The sequence below is a fragment of the Sceloporus occidentalis genome, unplaced genomic scaffold, assembly GCF_023333645.1.
Source record: "Sceloporus occidentalis isolate IW3139 unplaced genomic scaffold, rSceOcc1.0.p SCAF_7, whole genome shotgun sequence".
NCBI classification, from domain to species: Eukaryota; Metazoa; Chordata; class Lepidosauria; order Squamata; family Phrynosomatidae; genus Sceloporus; species Sceloporus occidentalis.
In genome coordinates this window covers 59,140,156-59,167,040 of record NW_028316987.1, presented here as the reverse complement: position 1 = coordinate 59,167,040, position 26,885 = coordinate 59,140,156, and the positions used below count along the sequence as shown (strand labels likewise).

The following is a 26,885-nucleotide window of genomic DNA, read 5'->3' as shown; positions in this document are numbered from 1 at the left end:
GCATGGCAAGAGAGGCTGTGGATCTGCAGAATCAACAGACCCTTTCACTGCTATCAAAATGAAAAGGGGAGGGGGGAACGAACACAGAAAGAAGCAAAGAAAGGGAAGAACAAACATTCTCTGAAATCTCAACCTAACCATTTTGAGTTGATATGGCTATGGATGCTACAGCAGCTCAACCTCTGCTATACATCTCCCTGGCACCATCATAGTTACTTGGATAGCTTGGATAGCTTTGCCTTTCTACAATTTTTATACCCACTTATATGGGAGGAACTGCTACTGAAATCAATTTGCCTTACTTCTGGGTAAACATGTATATGATTACATTCTTATTTTATATAGTACATTGTTTCATTACACTTATTAATGGGGGAATATGTTGGTTCCAAGTTATGTATAGGCTGAGTATTCCTTATCCTTATCCAGAATTCCAAAATCCAAAATACTCCATAATCCAAAATTGTTCACATGGGTGATTGAGATAATGTCATTTTTGCTTTCTGATGGTTTGATGTACACAAACTTGTTTCATGCACAAAATGATTTAGAGATCATCATATGAAAAGCAGGATTGGACTCAGAGGAGGGAGGTAGAGGAAGGAACATCAACAATCTAAGATATGCAAATAAAACCATAATACTAACAGAAGATATCAGAGATATGGAAAGATTATTGAAGAAGGTTGAGGCAGAAAGCACAAAGGCAGATTTACAGCTGAACATCAATAAAACAAAAATTACAACCACAGACTATCTATATAATTTTAAAGCAGACAAGGAAATTGAAATAGTTCATGATTATCCATACTTGGGCTCAATCACAATCAGAATAGAGACTGCAGTCAAGAAATCAGAAGACAGCTAGGACTTTGAAAGGTAGCTATGAAAGAATTAGATAAGATCCTAAACTGTAAAGATATATCATTGTATACTAAAGTTAGGACAGTCAATGCCATCCTATTTCCCATTTCAATGTGTGGCTGTGAAAGCTGGACAGTGAAGAAAGCTGATAAAGGAGGGGAAATCAACTCATTTGAGATGTGATGCTGGAGAATAGTTCTGAAAATACCATGGACTGCTAAGAGGACCATTAAATGGGCCTTGAGAAGATCAGGCCCAAACTTACCCTGGTCATAAAGTTGATTAAACTGAGGTTGTCATACTTGGGCCATATTATGAGAAGAAAGGACTCACTAGAAAAGAATATAATTCTTAGTAAAGTTGAGGGCAATAGAAAAAGAGAAAGACCATATTCCTGATGGATTGACTCAATCAAAGAAACCACGGCCATGAGTCTGCAGGAGCTGAGCAGAGAAGTTGAGGATCAGGGGACTTCATGAGGTCACCATGGCTCAAACTCAACTTGAAGACAGTTAACATCATCATCAACAAAACAGAACATTATCTTCAGGCTCTGTGTACAAGGTGCATACAAAACATAAACTAATTTCTTGTTTTGACTTGGGCCCTATCTCCAAGATATCTTATTATGTATACACAAATATTCCAAAATTCCCACCAAAAAATCCAAAGTCAAAAACACTTCTGGTCTCAAGCATTTAGATAAAAAATATTCAACCTGTATATGGCACATCCCACTCCTATACATCCCATCCATATTCTGCCAACTTTTTAAAAAAATTCCATCAATATTACATGACAAAGAGATCACTAATAGTTGAGTTCAGTTATAAAAGTGTGTCATTAAAATAAAGACTCTTATAGATAACAAGTAAATATTTCTACTGAAAAAGCCAATCAGATTCCTAATAATAGTTATAAGCGTAGACTTGCCATACAATTGTATCGCAGAAATATATGTTTATGTTTATGGAAATAGACAAACAAGAAAAGACAGAAACTCAAGATTGTTGGGAGAGGGAAAGCAAGAGTAGACACACTTTACTGTTAAGGAACAGGGTGCCTCTTTCTTTTCAGTACCAAAATGGAGCACAAAGTCATTAAACACAGAAATCCATAACTGATTTTAGCAATCTAATTTGTGACAAATGGGGAGTTAATGTTAAATAATTAAGCAAATGGAAACTAGAAATTTCTGCTGATCTACTGCAAATCATACCAAATTCTATACCAACATTGACCTCAGATGGCCCAAAAGGGCCACTGTTGGGCCAATCCAGGGTGGGGCAGGGCGTCCACATGATGCATGGTCCCAGCTTGAGCGGAGGCTGCTCTGGGGCTCCTAATGCAGTCCAAACCTGGCAGCAAAAGAACCAGTTTCTTACTGCTCCTTTTCACAGCCTATTTGGGACTGCAAAGGCCACTCTCAGGACTGCAACATATAGTTGCCGTGTTCCCTCGATGGTTCTACAGTGATTGGGGTGGGAGCGGACTCTGGTCACTCCTTTTGCCTTGTCTGCTTTGCCCAATTAAGGAGTAGCTAGCAGACTAAGTATGATCTTTACCAGATTTTAAGTATTGGGGTAATATAGGCATCATTTAATAACGAAAGGAATCCAGAATCTTACACAGGTACACACACACACACACACACACACACACACACTTGGCATGAGCAAATATATATGTAATGGACCAACAAGCTACTTGCCCATTTGAACCCTGTATGGGACATGGCTGAGGGGTCTATCATGAATCTGGCTACAGGAACAGAGTCAGACTCTTCTCCAACACAACCCTTTTCCCCCAGCCAATGAATGGCCATAGGAGGCAAGCTGCTAAACATCTAGTAGAGTTGGGAGGAAAGACGTATCATAACTTCATCTGCAGACCTTTTATTCTATGCTCTGCCATACAAGATCAATGCAAGCTGGTAGTATCTGTGAACTCATTAAGGAATAAGAGGATTGGAATAGGTTGGTAATGTGATGGAAGGAAGGCATGTGATAATGGAGGTGTTGACTAAGATATGAGAGAGAATATAAGTAAGGTGTGGATAGTTTCAATCTTATCATAACACGTGATTATGCATCCAGTCAGGGTGTGGGGCAGGCATTAGTGGAGCATTGAAGTTTGACAAGCGGATGTTGGTAGAAGATAGAGAAGATATTCTTACAATATGCATGTCATTTGACGTGGTGTGGTTATGTTATTTGACCAGACAAACAGAAAGCCCTGGAATCTCTTTATTTCCTTCATAAGAGGCTCAGGCACATGAAGAGCAAAGGCAGCATTAAATGAATAAATGCAGAATAAGCCTTAGCTATAGTGCAGATAAACACTAATCCTTAATTTTAAAGTCCACGAGAAACACATCAAAATTGTTATAGATTTCCCCACATTTTGTTTCAAACATTAATCAAAATGAAGAAATAAAAAAAACTAAGAACTGGAAGGCGAACTATGAGGGAACCAGTTATGATCCTAAAGCATAAAGTTCCATCATGAATATCAAAGTCAGCATTATCAGTGCTACAAAACAACCAAATTCTATGTATAGGTGTGTAGTCTGGACATTGAAGAAAAGTAGGGGGCGGGATCAAATCATTTAAAAAGGTTTTACTAGGTGAGAGTTCTGGGTTAATTATGGACTGCCAAATAGACAAATAAATGGTTCCAAAAACAAATAAATCCATAACTCTCACTAGAAGTCCAAATGACTAAACAGGCTATCATACATTGTGAGACAACATGACACTCATTAGAAAAGATGGTAATTGAACAATATGTTAAAACCAATAGGAAGAGGGGGAAATGCATTAACAGCCAGCTGATTCAATCAAATAAGGCGGGGCCTTAAGATAAGAAGACTGAGCAGGGCTGTTAATAACAGGGTCTCCTGGGGGCCTATCATTCATAGGGTTGCCATACTGAAAGCCAACTTGATGGCATATAAGGAATCCTGAAGTCGCCTTTCAACACTTTGTAATTAGCAGAGAAAGCAGGAACAGACATCACCTGGACAGTGTTCACCACTATGATGAATTGTATTATCATTATTTTTAAAGATGCATACATTACATGCACATTTATCTATACTGTATATATATTAATTTATGTTTACAATGACACATGTAAGTTTGAGGCATACCCATGCCCTCTTCTGCCCTCTTTCTGAGAATGCATAATAGGTTATAACCATCATGAGTGGTAGTCACTAATAGCCTTATCCTCCACATTATTTGTCCAATCCTCTTTTCAAACCATTCAAGTTGGCCGAGATCATCAGATCCAAAGAAAGCAGATTCCATCATTTAACAATGCACTGTTCGAGCATTGGACTACGACTCTGGAGATCAAGATTCGATTCCCCACTCAGTCTGGAAACCTACCAGGAGACTTTGGATGAGTTACACACTCTCAGCCCTCAAAACTCCCGTGATAGGTTTGTAGTAGGGTCACCATAAGTCAGAAATGATTTAAAGGTACATAGCAACAACAAATCCAGTATTCCTCTACCACTTCTTTTCCTATTCTGTGTGCATTTCCCCTATTCCATCCTCTGCTCTATTTTTCCCAGTCTGAGCACTGTTTTCGCACTGATGGGTTTTTGTACTAATCACCCAGTTCTCTATCGAACACTTGGGCTATTATCTCCAAAATTTGATGAATTCCTGCCCTAAAGAATATCATCTCCTTCTCCACACATACAGTAACTCAGTTTAAAGCTCTCCAAATCAGGTTCCAGATTCTTAGCAAAAATGCTCTTGTCAACTGCTGTGAGGTGCAACTCATCACTTGTCAGAAGTCCATCTTCATGAACTGCAGACCATGCTCCAAGGAGCCAAATAATTTCCAGCAGTACCATCTCCAGTTGTTCACCTCTACTATTCTTCTCTTCCTTCTTGGGTCATGTCCTGCAACTAGGTGGAAAGAAAAAATGACAACCTGTTTATCAAGGTCCTTCATCTTCCTACTCAGAGCCTCATCATCTCTTGTGATATCCTGAAGGTTATGTTTTGTAGTGCCATTGGTTCCCATGTGGATCAAAAGGAAAGGATGTCAGTGGGCTTGACAAGTCTTGTCAGTCTCTCTGTTACTTCATGGATTGTTACCCCAGGAAGACAGCACATCTCTCAAGACATCTTATCAGGCCCACAAACCACAGCTTCTGTTCCCCTCGGTAAGGAGTCCCCCACCAGCATCACATCTCCTCTGAGGATTGACAGGAGCCATTCCATGTGCTGAATGTTTCAAGGCCACCTGCACATTCTCTGAGGACTGATACTGTTGTTCTTGCTGATTCTCCTTGTCAGCACTGACCAAAGAGAGATCTTCAGAATGATTCTGTAGCTCCAAAATCACAGAATGATCCCTAGTCCTTCTATGGGTCACATTCCTCCAAATGTCTACCTCCTGTGTTTGGAATGGACCTCCTCCTCAGAGACATCCTCTGTGTGTTCCTTATCCAGGAAGTGTCTGCTCTGCCCTGACCAAGAAAACCTCATGTTCCCTAATATGCTGAATAGTAGATACACAGGCCTCAAGTTGCTGGACTTTTCTTCCAACAGGGCAACCAACCTGTACTTGCTGAAACTCTAACTACCCACAACCTCTGGCAAAACCACAAATATAACACTGCTGTTGCAGGTGACTGCAGCAGCTTCTGCACCATTCACATTTAGCAGTCTTGAGCAGGCACTGAAACAGAACTCTGGGCCCCTGCAAAAAGCCTATGCAAAATGCCCACAAAAAAGGCTTGTTGCCCTTGCTACCTGTTAGCCAAGCTCCTGTGCGTATACCTGAGAACATAAACAGGTGTTGCTAGGGAAATAAAGTAAAATCTTTGCAACCTTTATTCCATCAACTACCTCTTCAGAATATCTGAATGATGTGCTATTTTGTGCCTTTCATGCTTTAGAGGGGAGTTGAGGAGATCAAAGCACAACTTTTGGCAGTACAATATAAAAGCTTCTGAGAACAAATTTTAAAAACTTGAAAAATTAATGCATATCTTGTTTTCCTTCACTGCATTTCAGATAGCTGTTCTGACTTTCAGATGACAGATTTAATGAATAAATATAAAAATCTGAAAAGATGACAATTATTAGTTTGTACTAATAAGCAATACATGCAGTAAGAATATTTACACAGATGCCAGTCCGGCTAAGTGTACTGAGTCATACTTGTAAATAAGACTGCAGCCTTCAGTACATTCTACAGTGGACTCTTCCCACTGTAGTCTTCAATTCCAGGAGCCCAACAGATGGTATAACATGTGGACAGTCATACCCCATATTTTCAATGGCAGTGGTGTGTGAACAGATGCATCATCCACAGGCAGTTAACTCTGTGGATTACCAGATCACCAACAGGAAAAGTTCATTGTAATTAACGCTATATCCAGACACACATATGTGCTAGTTCAGAATCAATAATATTCTTAAATACAAAGTCATCATTCCAGCTAAAAGTAGTTCTGACTTAGGGCCAAAACACAGTGCAGAAATAATCCAGTTCAAGACTGCCTTAACTGCCCTGGCTCAGTGCTAGGGAATTCTGGGAACTGTTGTTTTGTGAGACATTAATTTTTGCTGTCAGAGAGCTCTGGTGTCAAAATAAACTACAATTCCTAGGATTGCCTAGCACTGAGCCAAGGCAGTTAAAGCAGTCACAAACAGAAATATTTCTGCACTGTGTCATACTGAATACTATAAAACAACCTGATCCATGAATAGCAACTTTTTCAAAAAGACTTGCATCCTAATGCTATCAGACAGATAGGATCAGATTCAGTGGGATTTGCTTCACTTCCAACTAATGACACGCAGAATTGTAATCTAGATCACACCTAACAGCAGCTACACTGAGGTCAGATACTTTTGTTGCTGTTATACTCAACTGCATACTCACAGGTTTTCTGAAAAGTATATAGGGATAATGTAAAACTATAATATATTTTAAACAGATCAAATTAATAATAAATAAATAATAAATACTAATTTGTGCTCTTTTCAAAACTCATATGCAGATTGTATCAGTGTTGAGGAGGAAATATTATAAATATTTAGAAATTATGTTTTGGAAATATCAAAATCTGAATGAATTGAAATTAATTAAACACCGTTAATTCCATCCCCCCACTGAAATGCAAGGGAAGGCTATTCACAAAGATATCTGCACAGTCCAATACACTTAAGTCAGATTCAAGTATATAAAGAGTAAAGAATTAGACAACTGAGCTCCGAGTAATCCAGTTTTGCAAGAAGGGGTGGAAATAGGCTGAAACACAATAAACAAGCAATGCCTATTGATTTGGCCCAGTCCCTAATATTCCTTAATAAATGTGGTTGACACTTCAGACTATTTCACTCACACTAACAGATTTGGGTTAGTTATTTAAGGGATCGCCTCCTTCCGTATAATCTGCCCGTGCACTCAGATCCTCCAGGAGGAACAAAGACTAGATTGACAGCAACCTCCCAGAAGACTTTTTCCACGATCGCTCCCACTTTATGGAATGGCCTCCCAGATGAGATCTGTCAAATTACCAACTTAGAGAGCTTCAAGAAAGCTGTCAAGATGGATCTCTTCCGGCAGGGCTTCTCGGAATAGAACCCGGACACATAAAGATTCCCCCACAGACATATATAAGTGAGGACTCTGCCCACCATTATTCTATTTTTGTACTATTGTTTTTAGATTTTATTGTCTGTAATTTTAATGGATAGAATTGTTTAATCCGTTTTAAGGGGGGGCGGAAACTGTATATATTGTTGTATTTTTAAAGGTTGTACGCCACTTTGATTGTGGTAACAAAAAGCGGGGTATAAATAAAAGTTTACTTATTATTATTTGTTTGTTTTGTTTTGTTTTGTTTTGTTTTGTTTTTAAATTAGGCCAGCCTCTTCACCTTTGGTTCATGAAATACTAACAAGTAGCAGCTATGTCAGCTGTTCTTTGAAATGTATGTGTTTTGGCAAGGGAAAGCTTATTAGAATAAAAATTCTATTCCTGTCTAGCTTTAGTATCCTGGGAGAAGCCAACAAAAAAACTGACTCAACAAGAATTTAGGTTTCAAAGTAGAAAGGTTTTTATAGATGCTGAGTCTAAGTTACACATATACATTTTCTATAAATATACAAACACTCGATCACAAATCTTGTTCTCCAACTTAGAAGTGGACTAAGGTCTGTTTCACATTTTTTTAAAAGTAAGGTGTAGCTCTGAAAATGAAATAAGTGTGTGACAAACGTGGTTTCAATAGAACATATGGTGAGAAGGAACTGAACAGTATCTACAGGTACAATGGAAAATTAATGCTCACCACCATATGGCATCTCAAGAAACCTTTTATAGAAGATTCTGTAAGAACTAATCTACAGTTCATACTATTCTAGGCACCAGAAAGATGTGAAGTGATTTTGAGCGACAATGAATTAATATATTTAAAGTAATAGTCCAGAGATCAGGATATATTATTGGACTGTAATTCTCATCAGTACTGGGCAGAATATGCAATGGAGATGGATGCTGGGAGTTGAGGTTCAATAGCATCTCAAGAGCCAAAATTTGCCCCCATCTGATCTAGAGAAGATCCCTGTTTTATGAGTAACAGAGCAATCCTACCTATCCAATCAAACACTGGTAGGACAGGGTTTGGCCACTGGAAAGAAAGGAAAGAGGGAGGTCCAGCATTCACTACTCTTTTTCCTGGTTTTTTAAAAGGTAATTTCCCTCCCAGTGCAAGCCTTGCCCTAGCTTTGAAATTAGATTAAATTCTCAGGCTCATCAGAGAGATAGTCTTGAACTGGGAGAGCTTTGGATTGTGTGGAATCAATACCAACAGGCATCCCAAATCCTGCAGCTTAAAAAAAGTAAGGGGTTGCACTGACAGCAGCAAGCTGAAAGGAATGGATCTTTCCTGAGGGCTGGGATGACATTTCAAAGATCAGATCATTAAGCACTCCACTAAGTGGAGATCAAATCTCCAAATCCTCTCCTGGTCCCATGGAAATATTGTGCCCCTCAAAACTGATGTCAGAACTTCTCTCTGAAGTTAGGAAGAAACCTCAAAGGAAGGTTTTCAACCTCTCTTATGACACCTGGGACTCTTGTCTCAGGGATAAATGATTCAAAATGTATCATTTAAAAAAAAAAAGCAGATACCAATGACCACCTACATAAGCAAGAAGGATAAGAAAAGACATAGCTATTGTGTTGCATTATATACTGAGGTTTATGTATGCTGTCCACACATGTGTGACCTAAAAACTGAAAGGTAACACTCGCACACCTATAATGACAGTATGAAAACATTAATAGCAGTAAGGAGTATATCATCAAAACAATGACTTCATCATATAATAAAAGATTTATCTTCAAACAAAATTCAATTCAGTCAGTCATAAGAACGTCTAAGAATACAGGTTACAATAGACTGATTGTTCCATTCTTATTTACAAAGGTCATCTTAACAGCAATAACTTCCTCAATAAGACTCAAACTAAGCAATTAACCTGCATATTTACACTGTCATGCATTGTGCTTTATCTGTATACATTTGGTTAACAAACAGGATTTTTTACAATTTTTCTAGGCACCAAAAAGATGTAGTGCAGATGACATAGCTGCTTCTTGTTACTACTGTTGTTCCTCCGGATTCGCTGACTTCCCGTTTGTGGTTTTGAGTTTCCGTGGACGGGAAACCAGGAGGGATAAAACGGTGCTCACGCCCATGGCGTATGTATGAAGGCCCACACAGGAGTGCACAGCCATTTTTTAAAAATGGGGTTCCAATATTTCTGTTTTTTCCGATTCAAAGGGGGGTCCAGAACAGATCCCCCATGAATCAGAAGGGACGACTGAATTTCATTAAAAGAGCCAGCATGGTGTGGTTTGACCACTGGACTATGACTCTGGAGACAAGGGTTCAAATCCACACTCAGCCATGGAAACCCACTGAGTGGCCTTGGGCAAGTCACATTCTCTTAGCCTTAGAGAGAAGCAAAGGCAAAAACCCCTCTGAAGAAATCTTGCCAATAAAACCCCATGACATCACCACAAATGACTTGAAGACACACAACAACATTTTTTCTGAAATAAAACATTGCAAATTGACTTGAACAAGTACTAATACAGTTGCAAGAAAACCTCAGTGCTGACATCACAAACACACACACACACACACACACACACACCGAGAGAGGCAAAAAAGAAAATAAATAGTTCAGGTACAAAGAAACGACATGAAATTCTCTCAGCTTTCCTGCTCTTCTTCATAATGTAAGTTATTAACCTTTATTTATGAAGCGCTGTAAATTTACACAGCGCTGTACATGCAATCTTTTTAGTTAGACGGTTCCCTGCCCTCGGGCTTACAATCTTTTTAACAACTTCTTTTTAACAAGTGACTAACTCCCTCTCCCCCCCCCCAAAAAAAAAAAATCACTGCACTAATGCTATATGAAAACTAGGTCCTGTTCACTATTAACTATGTTATTGTATATTTCCCATTCAAAAAAGCTGCATCTATTAATTCCTTTCCCCTTTGTTGCTGCCATTTTTGGTGCTTGTCAAGGGGGTTGTGTACCACCACTGGTAGTGAATGGGATGTTTCACTGCACTGGTGCTATTTGTTGTTATTATTTGCCATTAAGTCAACTTCAACTTAGAGAAACTCTTTTTCAGCAACCATGGGATCAGCTCCCTAGCAGTAGGTAGATAAGATAGGTCTGAGATCTTGGGAACCACACAAAAGATGACAAAATTATAGTAGGGCTGTTGCCATCTTCTAGGCTCTACCTATACCACCTGTTACTGTGCCCTGACACTTAGAAGCCAACTTTAGAATACCTAACAGGTGCTCCACCTCATCTCCTTTCCATTTGAGTCACATGCTCAGATGCCAGAAGGAGTCTACCTGATAAATGAAACTATAGAGGAGAGACTGTCCATCACCACAATCTTTTCAAAGATTAGCTTCAACAGTGAAGGATGATTAAAATTTTTGCAGTGAAATGTCAGCAATGGAACAAGAAGAAGGAGAAGTGCAAATAACCTCATAGGAGGAACCAAGTGAAAAATAAAGGTTGGATTATATAAGCTCATTGACGACATCAAATTACACCCCTCCAAATTAGGTACCAAACTGTGTAACATATATGTGCATAACAGGGTGTTTAAAGGGTAATCTCTGAATATTGCAGTGGTATGTATCTAGTTACCATAACTAGAGTCCCTTCAGATATTGTTGAATTGCAACTTCCATCACCCTTAGTCAGCATAGCCGATGGGAAAGAATGCTGGGTGTAATTGACCAACAACTTCTGAAAGACCACAATATTTCAACCCATGAGCTGGCAAATGAAGTTAGTTGATCCACAACAATGTTCAGCTGGGGCCAAATAATAGACAGCTATTCAGTCTCTGTTCAGAACTTGTAAATGATTTGGGATTAAAGGTTTCTGTGTACATTTCAGCTGTAGAATCAACATCACAGAATTATAAATTATAATTATAGATTATAAAACAGCCTTTCAGTTACACATACAGAAGCTGACAGAACCAGCAAATTAATGTTGCTTCAGTACTGATGGCAATAGCGTGCACTTTACTCCACTGGACAGCATGCAAGGGTGCACACAACATCCAGTTTTGCTGTACTACATTTTCTCACCTCCCTAGCATATGCTGCCTGATGTGGATGTTTCCCTCTTCCAAATAGCATGGATGGCTCTATATTACAGCAATGTTAAGATTCATACATTTAATTGATCTGTGATGATATATCAGTCAAAGAGAAACCTAATGAAAACAGCAACTACATCCATTCATACTTAACAAACCTATCCCTTAATTCTTATTTTTTGGTAAACTGAATGTGAGACATTAAACAACATAACTCATATTCTTTTTTCTGTTACATTTATTTTAAAAAGAACAATGAGGACTGCATGTTCATGTCATGTGGCATTCCCATATTTAAAAATGATTTTGTGCAATACTGAAATGCAACCACCTACAGGATGAAGTGAAGCAGCTGTTTTAACAGCATCTTATGACTGTAAATGGCCATAATTTCTATCTGAAATGTCCTGGGAAATACTACCTAGCCAGATGTAATTAGTCAGCCTGGAGTTCTGCCAGAATTCTTTGGTAAAAATTTATTCAAAATGCCTGGACCATCTTTGGAGTTCTTATTTTATAGCTAATGGATAACATTGTTCTATCATGTTCTCCACATTCTAAAGATTCTGAATATGGTAAAACACTGTTTCTTATACATTACAAGAAATTCAACACTAATAAAGGTTGGTTCCCCCTTTAATACAGAATACAAGTGAAAACAATTCAGTTGCAAGGAGGTACTTCCACATTCTCTATGAGAGAATGTTTTGCCCCATCCTATAAGGTTCTCCTTAGGATGCAATTATTATCTATTACTGTACTCTCTTCATTGACCTCACTGTCATACACAATGACTATGTAGCATTATGAGGCTGAACCACAGCAACCTTCAGGCTCATATGCTTTCTCCTCCAGAGTTGTGAATCAGACACCATTTCGAGAGTTGTCCAAACACAGACAAATTGTGGTTCAGCTTAATAGAAATAAGTCACCTTCAAACTATGGGTTATGAACAAACCATAAATAAAATTAACAACAGTTTAGATTAAAATACAGCCCTTAATCACAGTTAAACCAATACAGACATGGAGTCTTTTTTATCATTTAGTTGTGAATGATACTGACTCTTTGGATCTGTGGATTTCAAAAGTAGCATACATTAATCAAGCACAACAATAACCACAGAACACTGTCCATGAAAAAAGATGGTAGCATACAACCTCCTCCTCCCAGCCATGTCAAAGGAGATGCGGAAGGGTATATGTCTGAGGCTTGCATTATCAAAAAAGTAAGTCATAGGTTTAATACTACTGTATGTCGAATGTGGCCTTTATTTCAGAGACATGTCAAAAATGTAACATTACATTCCTATTATGCTGGAGCTTGAAGCAATATCTAATCCTGAAAATTAATGAGGCTAGCAAGTCCTCCAACAAAGATTTTTGGTTCTATGGAAAGCTGTACCAGGACTGGGGGGAGAGGGCAAGGGGGAGAGGGCAGGGGAGGAAGAGTCACATTTCTGCAAGCACTGGATACCCAAAACCTTTTGGATTTTGGCCACAAATTAATAGGAAAACCACAACATAACACCACAATAAGAGAAGGAACTAAGAGTGAAAAGGAAGAAAGGATCCATTGATTATAGTCCTTGCTATGTGACTAGAGTTGAGTGGCAAAGAGTTAAGAATCAGAATGCCCCTAATATGAATCTTCTGTCTGCTATGAATTCAGAAGATTGCCTTAGTCAAAATACTCTGTCTGACCTTCCATTGCCTTCTTCACCATCTATAACAGGGAGGGAATCATATAACGATCCAGATCTTGTTGAACAGAAAATTCAGCCCAAGTCAAGTAGTCCAAGCCAGCAAACCCAATGGTGCAGAATGCTGGTAGTGGTAGTCCACCGATATTTGGAGGATCATATGTTTCTCATCCTGCATTTACAAAATGGACAGTAATCTTTAAATGGCTGTTGTAAGGATTAAAAATAGAAAATACATGTAAAGAGCTGTAATACAAGAAAATGCTACATAAATGTATTCGTTAACTGCCCTCGAGTTGATCCCAACTCATGGTGACACTATGGATCAGACATCTCCAAGACCCCCTATCCTCCAGGACCCATTTGTTTGTCCTTTTGGCTGTCCATGGGATCCTCAGAACTCTTCTCCAGCACCATATCTCATTGATTTTCTTCCTATCATCTTTCTTAACTGTCCAGCTCTCGCATCCATGCATGGTAATAGGAAATACGATGGCTTGTATGATTCTTACTGTTGTGCTCCATTGTGTATCTTTCTTTATCTTCAACATTAAGCCTGTATTTGCACTTTCTTCATTGATATTCCTTAGTAGATGTTCAGGTCTGTGAGGTCTGCTAGTCTGCTAGTACTATGGTGTCATCTGCATATCTTAGATTATTGATATTCCTTCCTCCTATTTTCACTCCTCCTTCTTCTGTGCCCAAGCCTGCTTATCCTATAATATGTTCTGCATACAAGTTGAATGGATAGGATGAAAGGACACAGCCTTGTCTGACCCCTTTGCCAATTGGGAATCATTCATAATGAGGATGAGTATAATAGGTAGGGCTGTAGAAGAACACACATAAAACCACATATGATTATTTATTTTTAGTGTTTGGTTGCAGAAAAGTAGCTAAAGCATAGCTGGAATAGATACTACAGTATATGTATGTCTATTAGATTGGCAAGTGGTCAGAAGTTTCCACAAAAAAAGGAAAAACTGGTGACATAATATATTGCTTTTTAAAAGAAAAAGCTGGCATTCCTTGCCTTCTATATTTTTAAGTATGTTTGGGCATGGATCCATAGTCTGCAAAACTGTATCGCTCCACTGCTGTTTGATAATAAAGGAAAGGCTTGTGGTTATCTATGTCTGTGGATACAACTCCCCTTAATTTTTGAAAATCTATGACTGAACCAACTGCCCAATCCAGCAAAAGATCATGTCTCAACTGCAGTAGCTCAAAACACACATTACCCTTTTCAACAGAAATAGTAGGGCATTAGCTTCAAGACACTGTAGGGTGAAGGCTCAGCAAGTCTAAACGAAGCATTGCATGCAAAGGCACTAAAATTTGGCACTTAAAGTAAGGAGTTGTTCATGCCCTATCCCGCTTTTTAAAACCAGAGCAACAGTAATGATCCACATTCAATGTATGCTTAAAATATATTCCACTGAAACTGCTTACAGTTTTTTTTTAATTTTTTGTTTGTTTTTGTTAAGCTGAATTAAAGCCCACTGAAGTTTACCCCTAATAATAAGGGTGAGCCTATCATGAAGCAGAATGAAGCAACATGAAGCAGAATGAAGGCAACAAATATTGGATGACAAGTCATCTGGTCATTCTTCTCTCTTGCAGAACAGTCTTGTATACACCATATAACCTATCCTAGACCCACTCAACCAGGACTGAACAAAGTGGAAACTGTTCAGCTGTACCCCTTGACATTCCTCACCATTAGCTATGCTGGCTAGAGCTACTGGGATTTGCAATCCAGCATCATTTAGAAGGTTGTATGTTTCCCACATCTGCTAACTCACTATCCTCAGATGCACTGGAGGCCCTACCCTGTTGCAGAACAGAACAGAAACTCCAGTCAAGAAATCAGAAGAAGACTAGGACTAGGAAGGGCAACTATGAAAGAATTAGACAATATTCTAAAGTGCAAAGATGTACAATTGAATACTGAAGTAAGGATTGTTCATACCATTGTATTTCCCATCACTATGTATGGACGTGAGAGCTAGTCAGTGAAGAAAGCTGATAGATCAACTCATTTGAGATGTGGTGCTGAAAAAGAGTTCTGCAAACACCGTGGAGGACCAAAAAGGCAAATAAATGGGTACAAAAGCAAAAGCCAAGATGACTAAATTAAGGTTGTCATACTTTAGCCACACCATGAGAAGAAATGACTCACTAGAAAAGGCAACAATGCTTGGAAAGACAGAGGGCAAGAGAAGAGAGGAAGACCACACACCAGTTGGATAGCCTCAATCAGAAGACACTGCCCTAGGTCTGCAGAAATTTAGCAGGTCTGTTGAGCACAGGGAGTCTGGGAGATTGCTCATTCACAGGGTTGCCAGAAGTTGAAGTCAACTTTAGGGCAGTTAACAACAAAAGTTTTTTAAAGCTTCATGAGGCAAAGACGTTAAAAATCATTTTTGTTGTTGCTGTGTGCCTTCAAGTAATTTCTGACTTATGGTGACTCTAAGGCAAACTCATCACAGGGTTTTCTCAGAGAAGATTTGCCACTACCTTCCTCTGCAGCTGTCCAAGTGTGATTAGGGCAAGGCCACCCAGTTGGCATCCATGGCTGAGCAATTCCATAGCCAGGTATTCAAACCTCAATCTTCAAGAGTTCTAGACCAACACCCAAACCACTACACCACATCCACTCCCATACAATAGAAGAAAAGCAATGATGTTAGAGGCTTACAGTTTGTCTCAGATGTCACTTCTGTTGTCAGTTAAGATGGTCTAGACCAGGGGTTCCCAACCTGGGGTGTCCATCCCGCAAGGGGATGCAAAATGGAATTTCAAGGGTGCGACAGAGAGAGGTTTATGTCCTTGAGTGGTGAGTCACGAGTCATCACTCAGCCAGCTCCCAGTGTGCCTTGAGAAGTGACAGTACTTGTTTATGGTGTATAGATAGTAGTCTCACTGTTTATTTAATCAAATGGAGAGAACTGTACAATTTACAGTAGTTTACAATTTTTTCTGAATAAATTAGAATCTAATTCCTCAATTTAGATTAGCATTTTATGCACTGAGGCAAAACCTTATAAAGTTTAATTTATTTGCCTGCAGTATTGTATGTGGTTCAATTTGTAGTTTAAAAACGAGAAATTCTTCATCTTCAAATGTGATATTAGTTTTGTAGGGTATGCAAACATTAAACAAACATTACATAGGGGTATGGGGCATTAAAATTCCACTAATGTACAGGGTTATCAATGCTGGCAGAGGACATTCCCATTCTTGTCCGGGGACGAAGGGCAATAAAAGACAGATAATAAAATTTCAACTCCAATAGCAACAGAAAAGTAGCTTCCCTTGTGATTCAGACAGCTTCTGTACAAGAAAAGAAGTGCTCTATGCCTGTAATCCTATCACTGTAGACCATCTAAACTGAAAACATACATAACATTTGAGATAAAATGTAGTCCTGTGACTCTAACATCATCACTTTTCTTCTCCTGTTTGCCTAATGAAGAAGCCAGTGAAGCTTTGAAAGCTCGCATGATGTATTTTTTGCATTTTAGTTGACCATTAAAATTATTATTCTTTTATGGATTTTGGATTTTGTTATTTTCCCTATTAGAGTTTATTTCTCAGTCAACAGATATTCCAATGCCTCTTTTCCTTAAAGGTTTAAGCACTAGCATGATACCATTAAGAATGTGACATCCTGACAAAGCAACAATAACAACCACCACAAAAATGTGCTTATTATTGATTGTTAAATCCACATGAAGGAGGGGGAAAGATATTACCAATTTTTTTAGCAGGAGGGGGAAACTTAGCTATTGATCTCTAAAAAGAAATGATAGTATTTTATCCTGTATTCACATTCTTCAACCACTACTCCATAGGCCAGTTAGGTGAGCAAAGGAAAAATGGAACAAGATGCTTATCTTGAGTTGTTTTACTTGGGGTGTATAACAGTGGAGCATTACAATAGGAAAAGCTCGGTACTGTATACTCAGTCTTTTTTTAGTCACATAATGACACCTACAACAAATTATCCAAATTGAATCTCCATGGCAATAAATGTTCAGGCTCTAAAAAGTAAATGCCACCATTATAAGTTACAGCTTTAAAACAAAGGCTACTTATCTGTGAACTATCTGTGAACTATGTCTCCAGTTTCAAATATTAATGGAATTATGGGGATTTATCTAAATTCACTCTCCTCCAGGTAGGTTCATTATAGATACAAGCCAAACAAGCAATCTTCAGGCACACATTAGCCAAATACTAAACAGAATATCTCAAAGCAGACCAAGCAACAGAATACGTTTCTCCACTTTGCTACTATTTCTACATGAAATACAGAGGTGACAGTGGTTATACAGTAGTCTCATACACACAAAGAAAAGCTTTCAGTGTGGAACACAAGTGTCAAAACAATTTACCAGCACAGATGAAGAGCTGTTTCTGCACTGTCCACAGAGATAATGATCTCTTGCTCCCATACCACATGGGAAGGTATATAGCATTTCTCTTAGGAATGCTATCAGTATATGTGCTATATAGTATCAAGAATTCTGTCTCACAGTTACTAAAGATGACAATGATGCCAACCAGGGGGTGCCATTAACAAAGTGCTAATAACATTCAAGTATAGTGACACTATTTGTTGAGCTCAATCCATAGGTCATTATAATCCATTAAATTGCATCTTATTACATTTCCAAATCATTATATTACACAGTCATGTCAAAGCTGCATCACTGCAGAACAAGCTGGCTAAGCCCTTTTGGTATCCCATCCCTCAGACATCATTTTTGGCCCCAGTACTCAGTAGCATTTCCTCCCTTGTCATGGTTAACAGCTATAAGAATTATCAAGGAATTATCAAGAAACGAATTTCAGCACACAAACCATGTGTGATGGTTTGTTGTTTTTAATTGCTTCATGGTCAGCTTTGGCATCTGGTGAATAGGAGTTAATAAGAAACCTTCAAGAGTACCAATCCACAACAGCCTTGCTCAGGTCTTGCAAACTCAAGATCATGGCATCTTTGATTCACAGTCTACCCACCTGTCATGCACTCTTCCCCCTCTCCTACCTTCAACCTTACCAAGTGTTATTGTCAGATCATCTCATGATATGCCCAAAGTACAATACAGTCAGCACTACACATTCAAGGGGGTTAGAGACACAAGGCCCCTGCAAATGTGAAAAAATTGCAACTAACCCGTCCAGAAGCCAATTAAAGGAATGGGTGGGAGGGGCGAGAGGAGCAGATGTATGGGCACACCCCTCTTTCCCTCCTCCCTCCCGTCCCTTTAACTGACTTCCTGCCTCTTTCCCAGTGGGGTGGCTACCTTTCCTCTCTGCACCTTCCCTGATTAGGTCGCAGCCTTGGGAAGATAGTTATTCCTGCTGGGAAAGTGGCAGGGGTGGCACATGTACCCCTCCTGGCTTCTCCCTCCTGGGGAGAAGTCTGCTAGCAGGTAGCTTTGACCCCGCGAATAATCAAAATGAGTGTCAAAGCCACAAATGTGGAAGGCTGACTGCAGTCTCAATTTGGTCATTTTGGCCTCTACAGAGAGTTCAGGCTTGATTAGACTCATGTCTTTTTGATAGTCCATTGTAGCCACAGAACTCTCCTGAAGCCCCACATTCCAAATGAGTTAATTATCTTCCTGACAACTCTCTTCAACTGTGCAGCTTTCACAACTGCACATAAAAATCAGAAATATTATTACATGGATGATTGTGACTTTGGTATTCAATGCCATATTTTTACACTTTAGGATCTTATCTATTTCTTTCATAGCAGCCCTTCCAAGTTCTAGTCTCATGATTTCTTGACTAACATCTTCATTTTGATTAATGACTGAGCTAAGGTATAGAAAATCTTTAAGTACTTTTATATATTCACCATCCACCTTAAAGTCAGTTAAGTAATCTGAGGTCATTATTTCTGTTTTCTTAATATACTTTTGCAGGAGGCAATATAGAAAACCATTTTTGAATGTATTTTACCATGAAAACCCTATAATGAGACAATCCAAAATGACAAGCTTTACCTACTGAAATCCATCTTGTACAGAGGTATTATAGCAGTGCTCTGGGGGGCCCTTAGGGCTCCGCATGTACTTCTCAGGTGCTATGCAGTTGCTTCAGGAAAATGAAAGAAATAAAAATTGAATGACATTAAAGAATAAGAAGCAAAAGGTAACACCACTCCTGAACACCATTAATTTGTACGACATAGGGTAGGCCACTTAGGGGCTCCACCATAAAAATTGATTCTAAAAAGAGCTCCGCAAGTCAAAAAAAGTTGAGAAACCCTGTATTATAGAATATCCACTTTGAAGTTTGACCACCCTAACCATTCACTACAGTGAGGGGATGATAAAGTGCTTCTCCAGAATCCTCAAGGCAGATTTTTCTGACCAAAAAAGGAGAACAAATTACTGCTCCAGGACGCTTCCAGATGCACAATTTAAATAGGTTGCAAGGCCTCTCTGTACTGTTTAAAATAATAAAATACACATTTTTGAGAGCCATAAGTGGACTTCTGAGCACTTTGGGAATTTTGCTTTATTTTTCAGCAGTCCACGCAACCCCACCCTGCTCAACAGTTGTCCATCCTACTCTACAGCAATCTAAAAAATTCCTTTCATCTTCTACATTTTTTTTCTTTTATTTGCCTTTGGTTTTGGTCTTTTCAAATTATTAAAGTACCTTTTCAAAGATCTACATTGGGGTGGGAATCACATGACATTCCAGATGCTGTCAGAATGAAAGTCCCAGCAATCACATTCACCAAAGCCAACAGGCAGGAGTCCAACATTTGGATGGCTGTATTGTTTCTTCCTCTGATCTATAGCCTATTTGACTTACAGCATTTCCACACATAAGATAACAATTTCATACAGCAACATATAATTATGATAAGGAGATCACTATGAGGGTGTGCCATTCCTGGAAGTAACCCTTAAATATATACTTACTAGAAGATCCTGCATCTTGGAATGCAGATTTTTAAAGAAAAGTGTTTTCCTCAAAATTAAGGTATTTTAGCATCACTACTAATTCTCACTGTGTCTGATTACCTCTCCAATAATATAACTCTGATCAGTCAAGTCTTTCAAAGATGTTCACTGCCCAGTAAATAAAGAAATCACCTGTGTATGCCATTAGTACAGGTATATATGTGATGTTGCATATACAAACCAAACCCTAGAACCTCTACATATCAAGCTTTCCATTTTACAATCTATTTCCATCACAATTTAATATACACATAACTGAAGACTAATAATAACTACATCCTGAAATTCATGACTGCAAGGCATGAATTTTGGGCTACATTTCCAGTTGTGTCACTTTTTTAATCCTTGTGTTTGAGTGTATCCTATACATGTTTGTGTGTGTGTGTAGCTTATGTTGCAAAACAGGATATGATAAAAGCAATTACATTTTCACAACTCAGACAAATGAACTACTGTACTGTCTTTATCTAGGACCTGGCAAATGTTTTATTTGTGAGCAGTCTCATTCCAAAGCTTCCTGATGCCATACAAGTATAATTTTCATAATTAATTACTATTTGTATAAAGCTTTATGAACACACAGAATGTTTAAGAGAATTAAAATGATGAGACATATTTACACTAGTGTTTAAATACTATGTGCAGTTTGTCCTCATTAGGTTTCCTCTGGTTGTTTTGAACTACAGCTCCTATAAGCCCCGGGTAGCATGACCAATGTTTAAGAATTATGGGAGCTGTAGGCCAAAATATTTGAGGGCAACAGGTTTGGGAAGGCTACCATAAGGCATCTAATTTCCAGTATACATTATTTATTATTCATGTGTTCTCAAATGTCGTAAGCCCAAGGCAAAGTTTAGTTATGATAGAGCTTTTCAACGATGAACTTTTCAACATATGTAACATGTGGATGATATTAAGAAACACTCTGTAATATTTCTGAAATTAATCATTCTTATTTCTACCATTAAAGTAGCACAGTCCCCCAGACACAAATAACAAATCATTTTAGTTCATCAGACCACTAAACCAAATCTCTTGGTACAAGTTTTGCTTGAAAACAATGGGTGCATCTAGGGATAATTAATAATGCTACAATGTTTAATGTACAAACATTTGAAAGAGTCAAAATGATGTACCAATTACTTGAGCAGCTAAGGAGTTTCACAATGTATTTTTTTTATTATTTTAAACAAAGTGTTGATAAAAAACTACTGATGACAAGCACTACTTTAAGAAGGATTATCCTTTCTCTCACACACAAGGAGAACGCTTCCTTCCCTAAGAGTACATCATCAAGGAAAAAGTGTGACTTTTTCCTCAAAATTATGTTATCTTATGAAACGTTAACAAATAGCACAATGCTGTACATGGCTACTAAAAATTAAGTTCTACTGAGGTAAATGGGACTTACTCTCATGTATAGGAATGCAATTTAAAACTGACACAATTGCAACTTCTGTCATCAATCAGATTGCAGCCCAAACCTTTGTACTTCTAAAAACTTATCAGAGGAAGAGACAAAGCACACAAATCCAAAAGAATAACCTAGGATAAAAGATTAGTAACGAACAGTCCCAACTATTTTGGATAGTACAAACTATGCTATGCTACAGACTCCAGAGCATTGCTACTCAAAGTGGTGTCAGTCTGTGAGCTATTGGCTGCTGGTCCATGGAGACCTTCGAGGCAAAAAACAGGTGTAGTCAATGGTCACAAATATGGTCCCAATTCTTGGCACATAGGAGAACTGCCCATTTCCCCCTCCATCAAATAACCTAAAAACTAGTGCTCTAAAGGACAGTTGAGGCTGCCTACTACTGGTTGTTTGTCTTGTTCCAGGATCCACTTGATTTGGTGGTAGTCCGTCTTCCATTGATGCTGACAATATTAATACACTCAGCAGAAATTTCCAACACCACTGAATTGCAGCATTATGTTGCCCACAAAATGCACACAGAGATGACCAGGACTACTTCTAAATTGGCTTCCTCACAGTTTCTTTGAATGACTGATCTGAATAGCCTATGCTACCTAGGTCAAGACTGCACATCTAATGCATGTTTGCCTGGAAGGAAATCTGACTGAATGCAGTGGACTATCCAAGTAAGCAGCTATGTCCACAGAATGCAAAAGAATGAAAATTCAACTGAAAGTGTCTGAATTTTCATGTAGATTAGGGCTGGGCAAAGTTTGCTTACACACACATGCAAAAATCAAGAGGCCACATGAGTTCTGATTTTACTTTTGGCTGGTTTGGGGTCATTTTATCTATTCTGCTGAGTTGTAGGGGACAAATCAAATCGGCACATTGCAGTGTATTTTTGCAGTGGTTTGGACAATTTTCCAAGAGGTTTTTAATTGGTGGCCTGGAGGATTTGAAGATGTCATGGAAGGGTTGGTCCCATGTGTCACATGTGTGACAAAATTTCTCCAGCCTTACTAACTAACATTTTGTGGGATGGAGGCATATATCCTACATCAGATGCATGTACCTCATTGATAATAGCATTAAAATACTTTGCCTAGCAAAAGCTCGCACAGCAATAAACTGCTAAGTCTCCAATGTGTCACAACAGTTTTGTCACAGTTAGAAAAGTGCCCCAGGGCCACTCTTTTGGCAGGCTCTAAAACCACACACTTTTTAAAAAATCTTATCCACATTTACCTGGGATTAAAAGCCTCCCTGATCTCTGTGGTTTACTTCTCAGCAAACAAGGACTGGGCAACAAACCCAATCACAGTCAAGCAAATCATTCATTCCCCAAGGAAAATCAGTAGCCTCCTTCTTTTTATTGCTACTCACCCTGGACATCCATACTGCAAGGCCTAACCCTGACAGCCCCTAATCTCACTTTATGTAGGTGAATATCTGACGTCTCCTCCCTCCCTCCCCAAAACAATCTCAGGAACAGCACATATCTTGCAATATCCCATTGACCTATCATGAGCCTTTTCATTATCCCACGGACTTTTCAGAGCCACTGAAATATCCCACTGACCTTCCATGAGCCAATGCAATACCCACAGACTTTTGAAGAGCCAGTGGAATACCTCACTGACTTTTCACAAGCCAGTGCAATATCCCACTGATTCTTCATAAGCCAGTAAAATACTCCACTGACTTTTGAGGAGCCAGTACAATATACCATTGACTTTTCATGAGACAGTGAAATATCCTGCTTACTGTTGATGAGCCAGTGCAATACCTCCATTGACTTTTCACAAGCCAATGAAATATCTCACTTTTCACAAGCCAACATCCTGAAGCCAGTATCAATTTCCCACATGAGCCAGTGCAATATCCCACTGACTTTTTATGAGAGAGTGAAATACCCCACTGATACTTCACGAACCAGTGCAATATCTCACCAAGGCCAGGCTATCCCATTGAGCAGACCCTGGTTCCCATTACTCCTCCATCCTAGCAAGCAACTGTGCTCAAAACAGACTGTTGTGGTTGTCATGGTTAATTTTTAAGACATGGGCCAGGCATCCCCCTCCTCCCTCCACACACAGAACTGTCTCCCAAATGGGGGGAGGGTTACCTTGGGGACCAAACAACCCCAAGGTGGCCAGGTGTCCTCCTTTTCCCAGACCCACCCTCCATTCCATCTTTCTGTCCAGGAGGAATCCCATTTTGAGCATGGCTAGGAAGCAAGGGTTTGCGTTTCTAGTGAGTTTATCACACGAAAGAGTTCAAGAGTTTATCCTGTGAATATCCGGGGAAATCATGAAATTGCACAAAACAATTTCACTCGACATTACATAAAACCCACCATTAAAGTAGTCACAAAGAAGCATTAACATACATCTTTTTGCTTTCGGGAGTTCAGCGACAATGCATTTCTGATATTGCCTTATTTGTACAACTGTGTGTGACAATCATTTGCGCAATTACTTGGCTTTATTCGCAGGATGCTTGTAATGCGCTTTAATCTCTCTTTAATGCCAAAATTAGGCCCTGTGTGATAAACTCCTGGGAGTGTTTTGTACCTTTTCTGGGTGTTCAGGTCCTCCATTTCCCCCTCAAATGCCCTACCCCAGTGGCCCCCAAACTGGGCTCTTTCAGGGCTTTGGGACTTCAGCTCCCAGAAACCCTGGCTATTGGCCAACATGGCTGAGAGGCTTCTGGGAGTTGAAGTCCAAAGTCCACAGTTGGGGGACCACCGTCTTCCAGCACTTGGGGCTAGATTTCCATTTTAAACATTGGTCCCAAGAACCTGGCCTCTGCCTGCTCTCACTTGGCCCAGGCTGCACTTCGTATTGGGGATGAAAAGCTGGGTCCCCCTCCAAGTCCTTTTTGTGGTCTCCTCATTGCTTCCACCTGAGGGAAATGGAAGTGGAGCAGAGGGTTAGGGTTGAGCACTGAGCCAGTGGGGGGGGGGGGGGTCTAGCCAGGCCTGGAGCCTTGGAGGGACCAGGACTAGGGAAGAAGCCCCTGAGCCCCAAGGGAGGCCCCTTCCTTCACTCACCCGGCTGCCAGCGTTGGAGTTTTTCCTCCGCAACGTGAGTCCGCTCCGGAGCAAGGCAGGCAGCTCCCTCAGCTTCTGCCGCAGCTGCATTTGCTGGTGCTGCTGCTGCTGCTCCTGGGGGCTCTGGCCGAAGCTCTGGCCCAGGAGAGAGGAGTCCGGCTGCATCTTGGTGGAGCCCCCAGCCATGGAGGCTGCATGCCTGAGGGATGGAGCCCCCCTCTCCTCCTGGGCTCAGCTTCTGTGCGCTCTCCTCCAGCCCCTTGGCTCCCGCCTTCCCTTCCCACACCTTTCCCTTGTTATGCAAAGCGCAGCCTCCAAGCAAAGGCTGGGGCTGCTGTCAGGCTGGCAGAGCTTCCCCTTCTCCTCCTCCTCCTCCTCCTCCTTCCTTTGGCCAGGAGACCTGGGGCTGAAGGAAGAAGAGGGACCTGCCTCGGGAGCTAAAAATTGGGCGGGAAGGTGAGGAGGGCTGGCCCAAAAGCCAGGCCCAAGAGAGGGAGGCAAGAAGCAGGCATCTCTCCTCCTCCTCCTCCTCCTCCCACAGGTGCCAAGGGAAAGGAAGGGCCAGCAGAGAGAGAGAGAGAGGCTCTCTTTTCTCCTCTCTCTTTTGCTGCCTCCACCTTTTCCCTCCTCTCCTCTCCTGGTCCCTCCTCCTCCTCCTCCTCTGTTCAAAGCAAGCAACAAAAAAAAGGTTTTGTTCAGGCAGGCTTTGAAGGGTTTGATTTCCCTGGCTCAATGCTATGGCATTCTGGGGATTGAAGTTTGTGGTGGGATGGCTTCTGATGTGGGGTTTTCCTGTCTTGTGTTTTGTTTGTGAGCCAACTTGGGTCCCTTTATGGGAGAAAAGTGGCATAGAAATCAAATAAGTAAATAAAGTGCTGTTGTGACCAAGGGAAGAGTGTGTGTGTGTTGCATCCCCACTGCAGAAACAATCCAGTTTCATACCATTGTTAAACTACCGTGGCTCCATGCTATGAAATTCTGGGCTCTTTTCTGACTTTTATATGAGATGGGTACCATGGTTTTAATGTCTGTAATTGTATATGGTTTTTAGCTGATGTTATTTTATTGTTTTGTTGTCCTACAGTTTGTTAGACTTTCTATTTGTGAGCCGCCTTGGGTCCCTTTCAGAGAGAAAGGCGGCATAGAAATCAAATAAATAAGTAAAGAAAGTGCTGTTGTGACCAGGGGAAAGGTCTATATGTGTGTTGCATCCATACTGCAAAAACAATCTGGTTTCGTACCACTTTTAAAGTGCTGTGGCTCCGTCCTAGAGAATTATGGGCTCCTCTCTGGTGCCACCACAAACTACAGTTCCCAGAATTCCCATGACATGGAGCCATGGTGGTTAGAAGCAGTTGTCACATCAGATTGATTCTGCAGTGCGGATATAGCATCAGCCATCACAATAGCACTTATACAACATAACGGCTCCGCTCTGGTGCTACAACAAACTGTCATGTCCAGAGTGAAGTCAAAGGCTTTCATGGCCGGCATTCATATGTGGCCATGTTCTAGAAGAGTTTGTTCCTGACATTTCGCCAGCATCTGTGGCTGGCATCTTCAAAGAATGCTTCAGCCACAGATGCAGGAATAAACTCTTCTAGATTGAACATGGCCACATAGCCCAAAAAACCCACAAAAAACTGTCATGTCCAGAATTTTGTAGCACTAGCCATGGCAGTTAAAATTGGTGTCAGGCCAGATTGTTTCTGCAGTGCAGATGCAGACAGGCAGCAACCAGGTAATAAGAGGGGAAAAGGAGGGCAGCCTGCACTGAACTATAGATGTCATTTGAAGACTGCATTGCCTTTTTTATCTCCTCTTTCTTTCCTTCATTGTTGTCCTTCCAGGTGTTTACTTTGCTCTTCACTTTTCTCTGTTTCACTGCTTCTGTTTTAAAGAAGAAAGAAACTCAAAGGCAACACATCCTGCCCAAGTGAGAAGCTCTGGTCACCTGTGTCATCTGGAAATGTTTTTAAAAATACATTTCTGGCTAGAAATAAGAATTGTGTGCCTTCAAGTGGTTTCTAACTTATGGCGACCCTAAGGTGAACCTATCATGGTTTTTTCTTGGCAAGATTTGTTCAGAGGAGGTTTGCTATTGCCTTCCCTGAAGCTGAGAGAATGGAACTTGTTCAAGTTCAGCCAATGAGTTTCATGGCT

General features: G+C 40.0%; 1 protein-coding gene across 1 annotated transcript in view; it reads right to left on the bottom strand.

Annotated features, from left to right (window-relative positions):
• Positions 1 to 24,943, bottom strand: part of LOC149309815 (rap guanine nucleotide exchange factor 5-like) — a 170,759-nt gene extending 145,816 nt beyond the window's left edge. Inside the window, exon 1 of the mRNA XM_089533094.1 lies at positions 24,723 to 24,943. Coding sequence (XP_089389220.1) covers positions 24,723 to 24,908 — 186 coding nt within the window. The 5' untranslated portion in view covers positions 24,909 to 24,943. The remainder of the gene's footprint in view (positions 1 to 24,722) is intronic.
• Between the last annotated feature and the right edge of the window lie 1,942 nt (positions 24,944 to 26,885).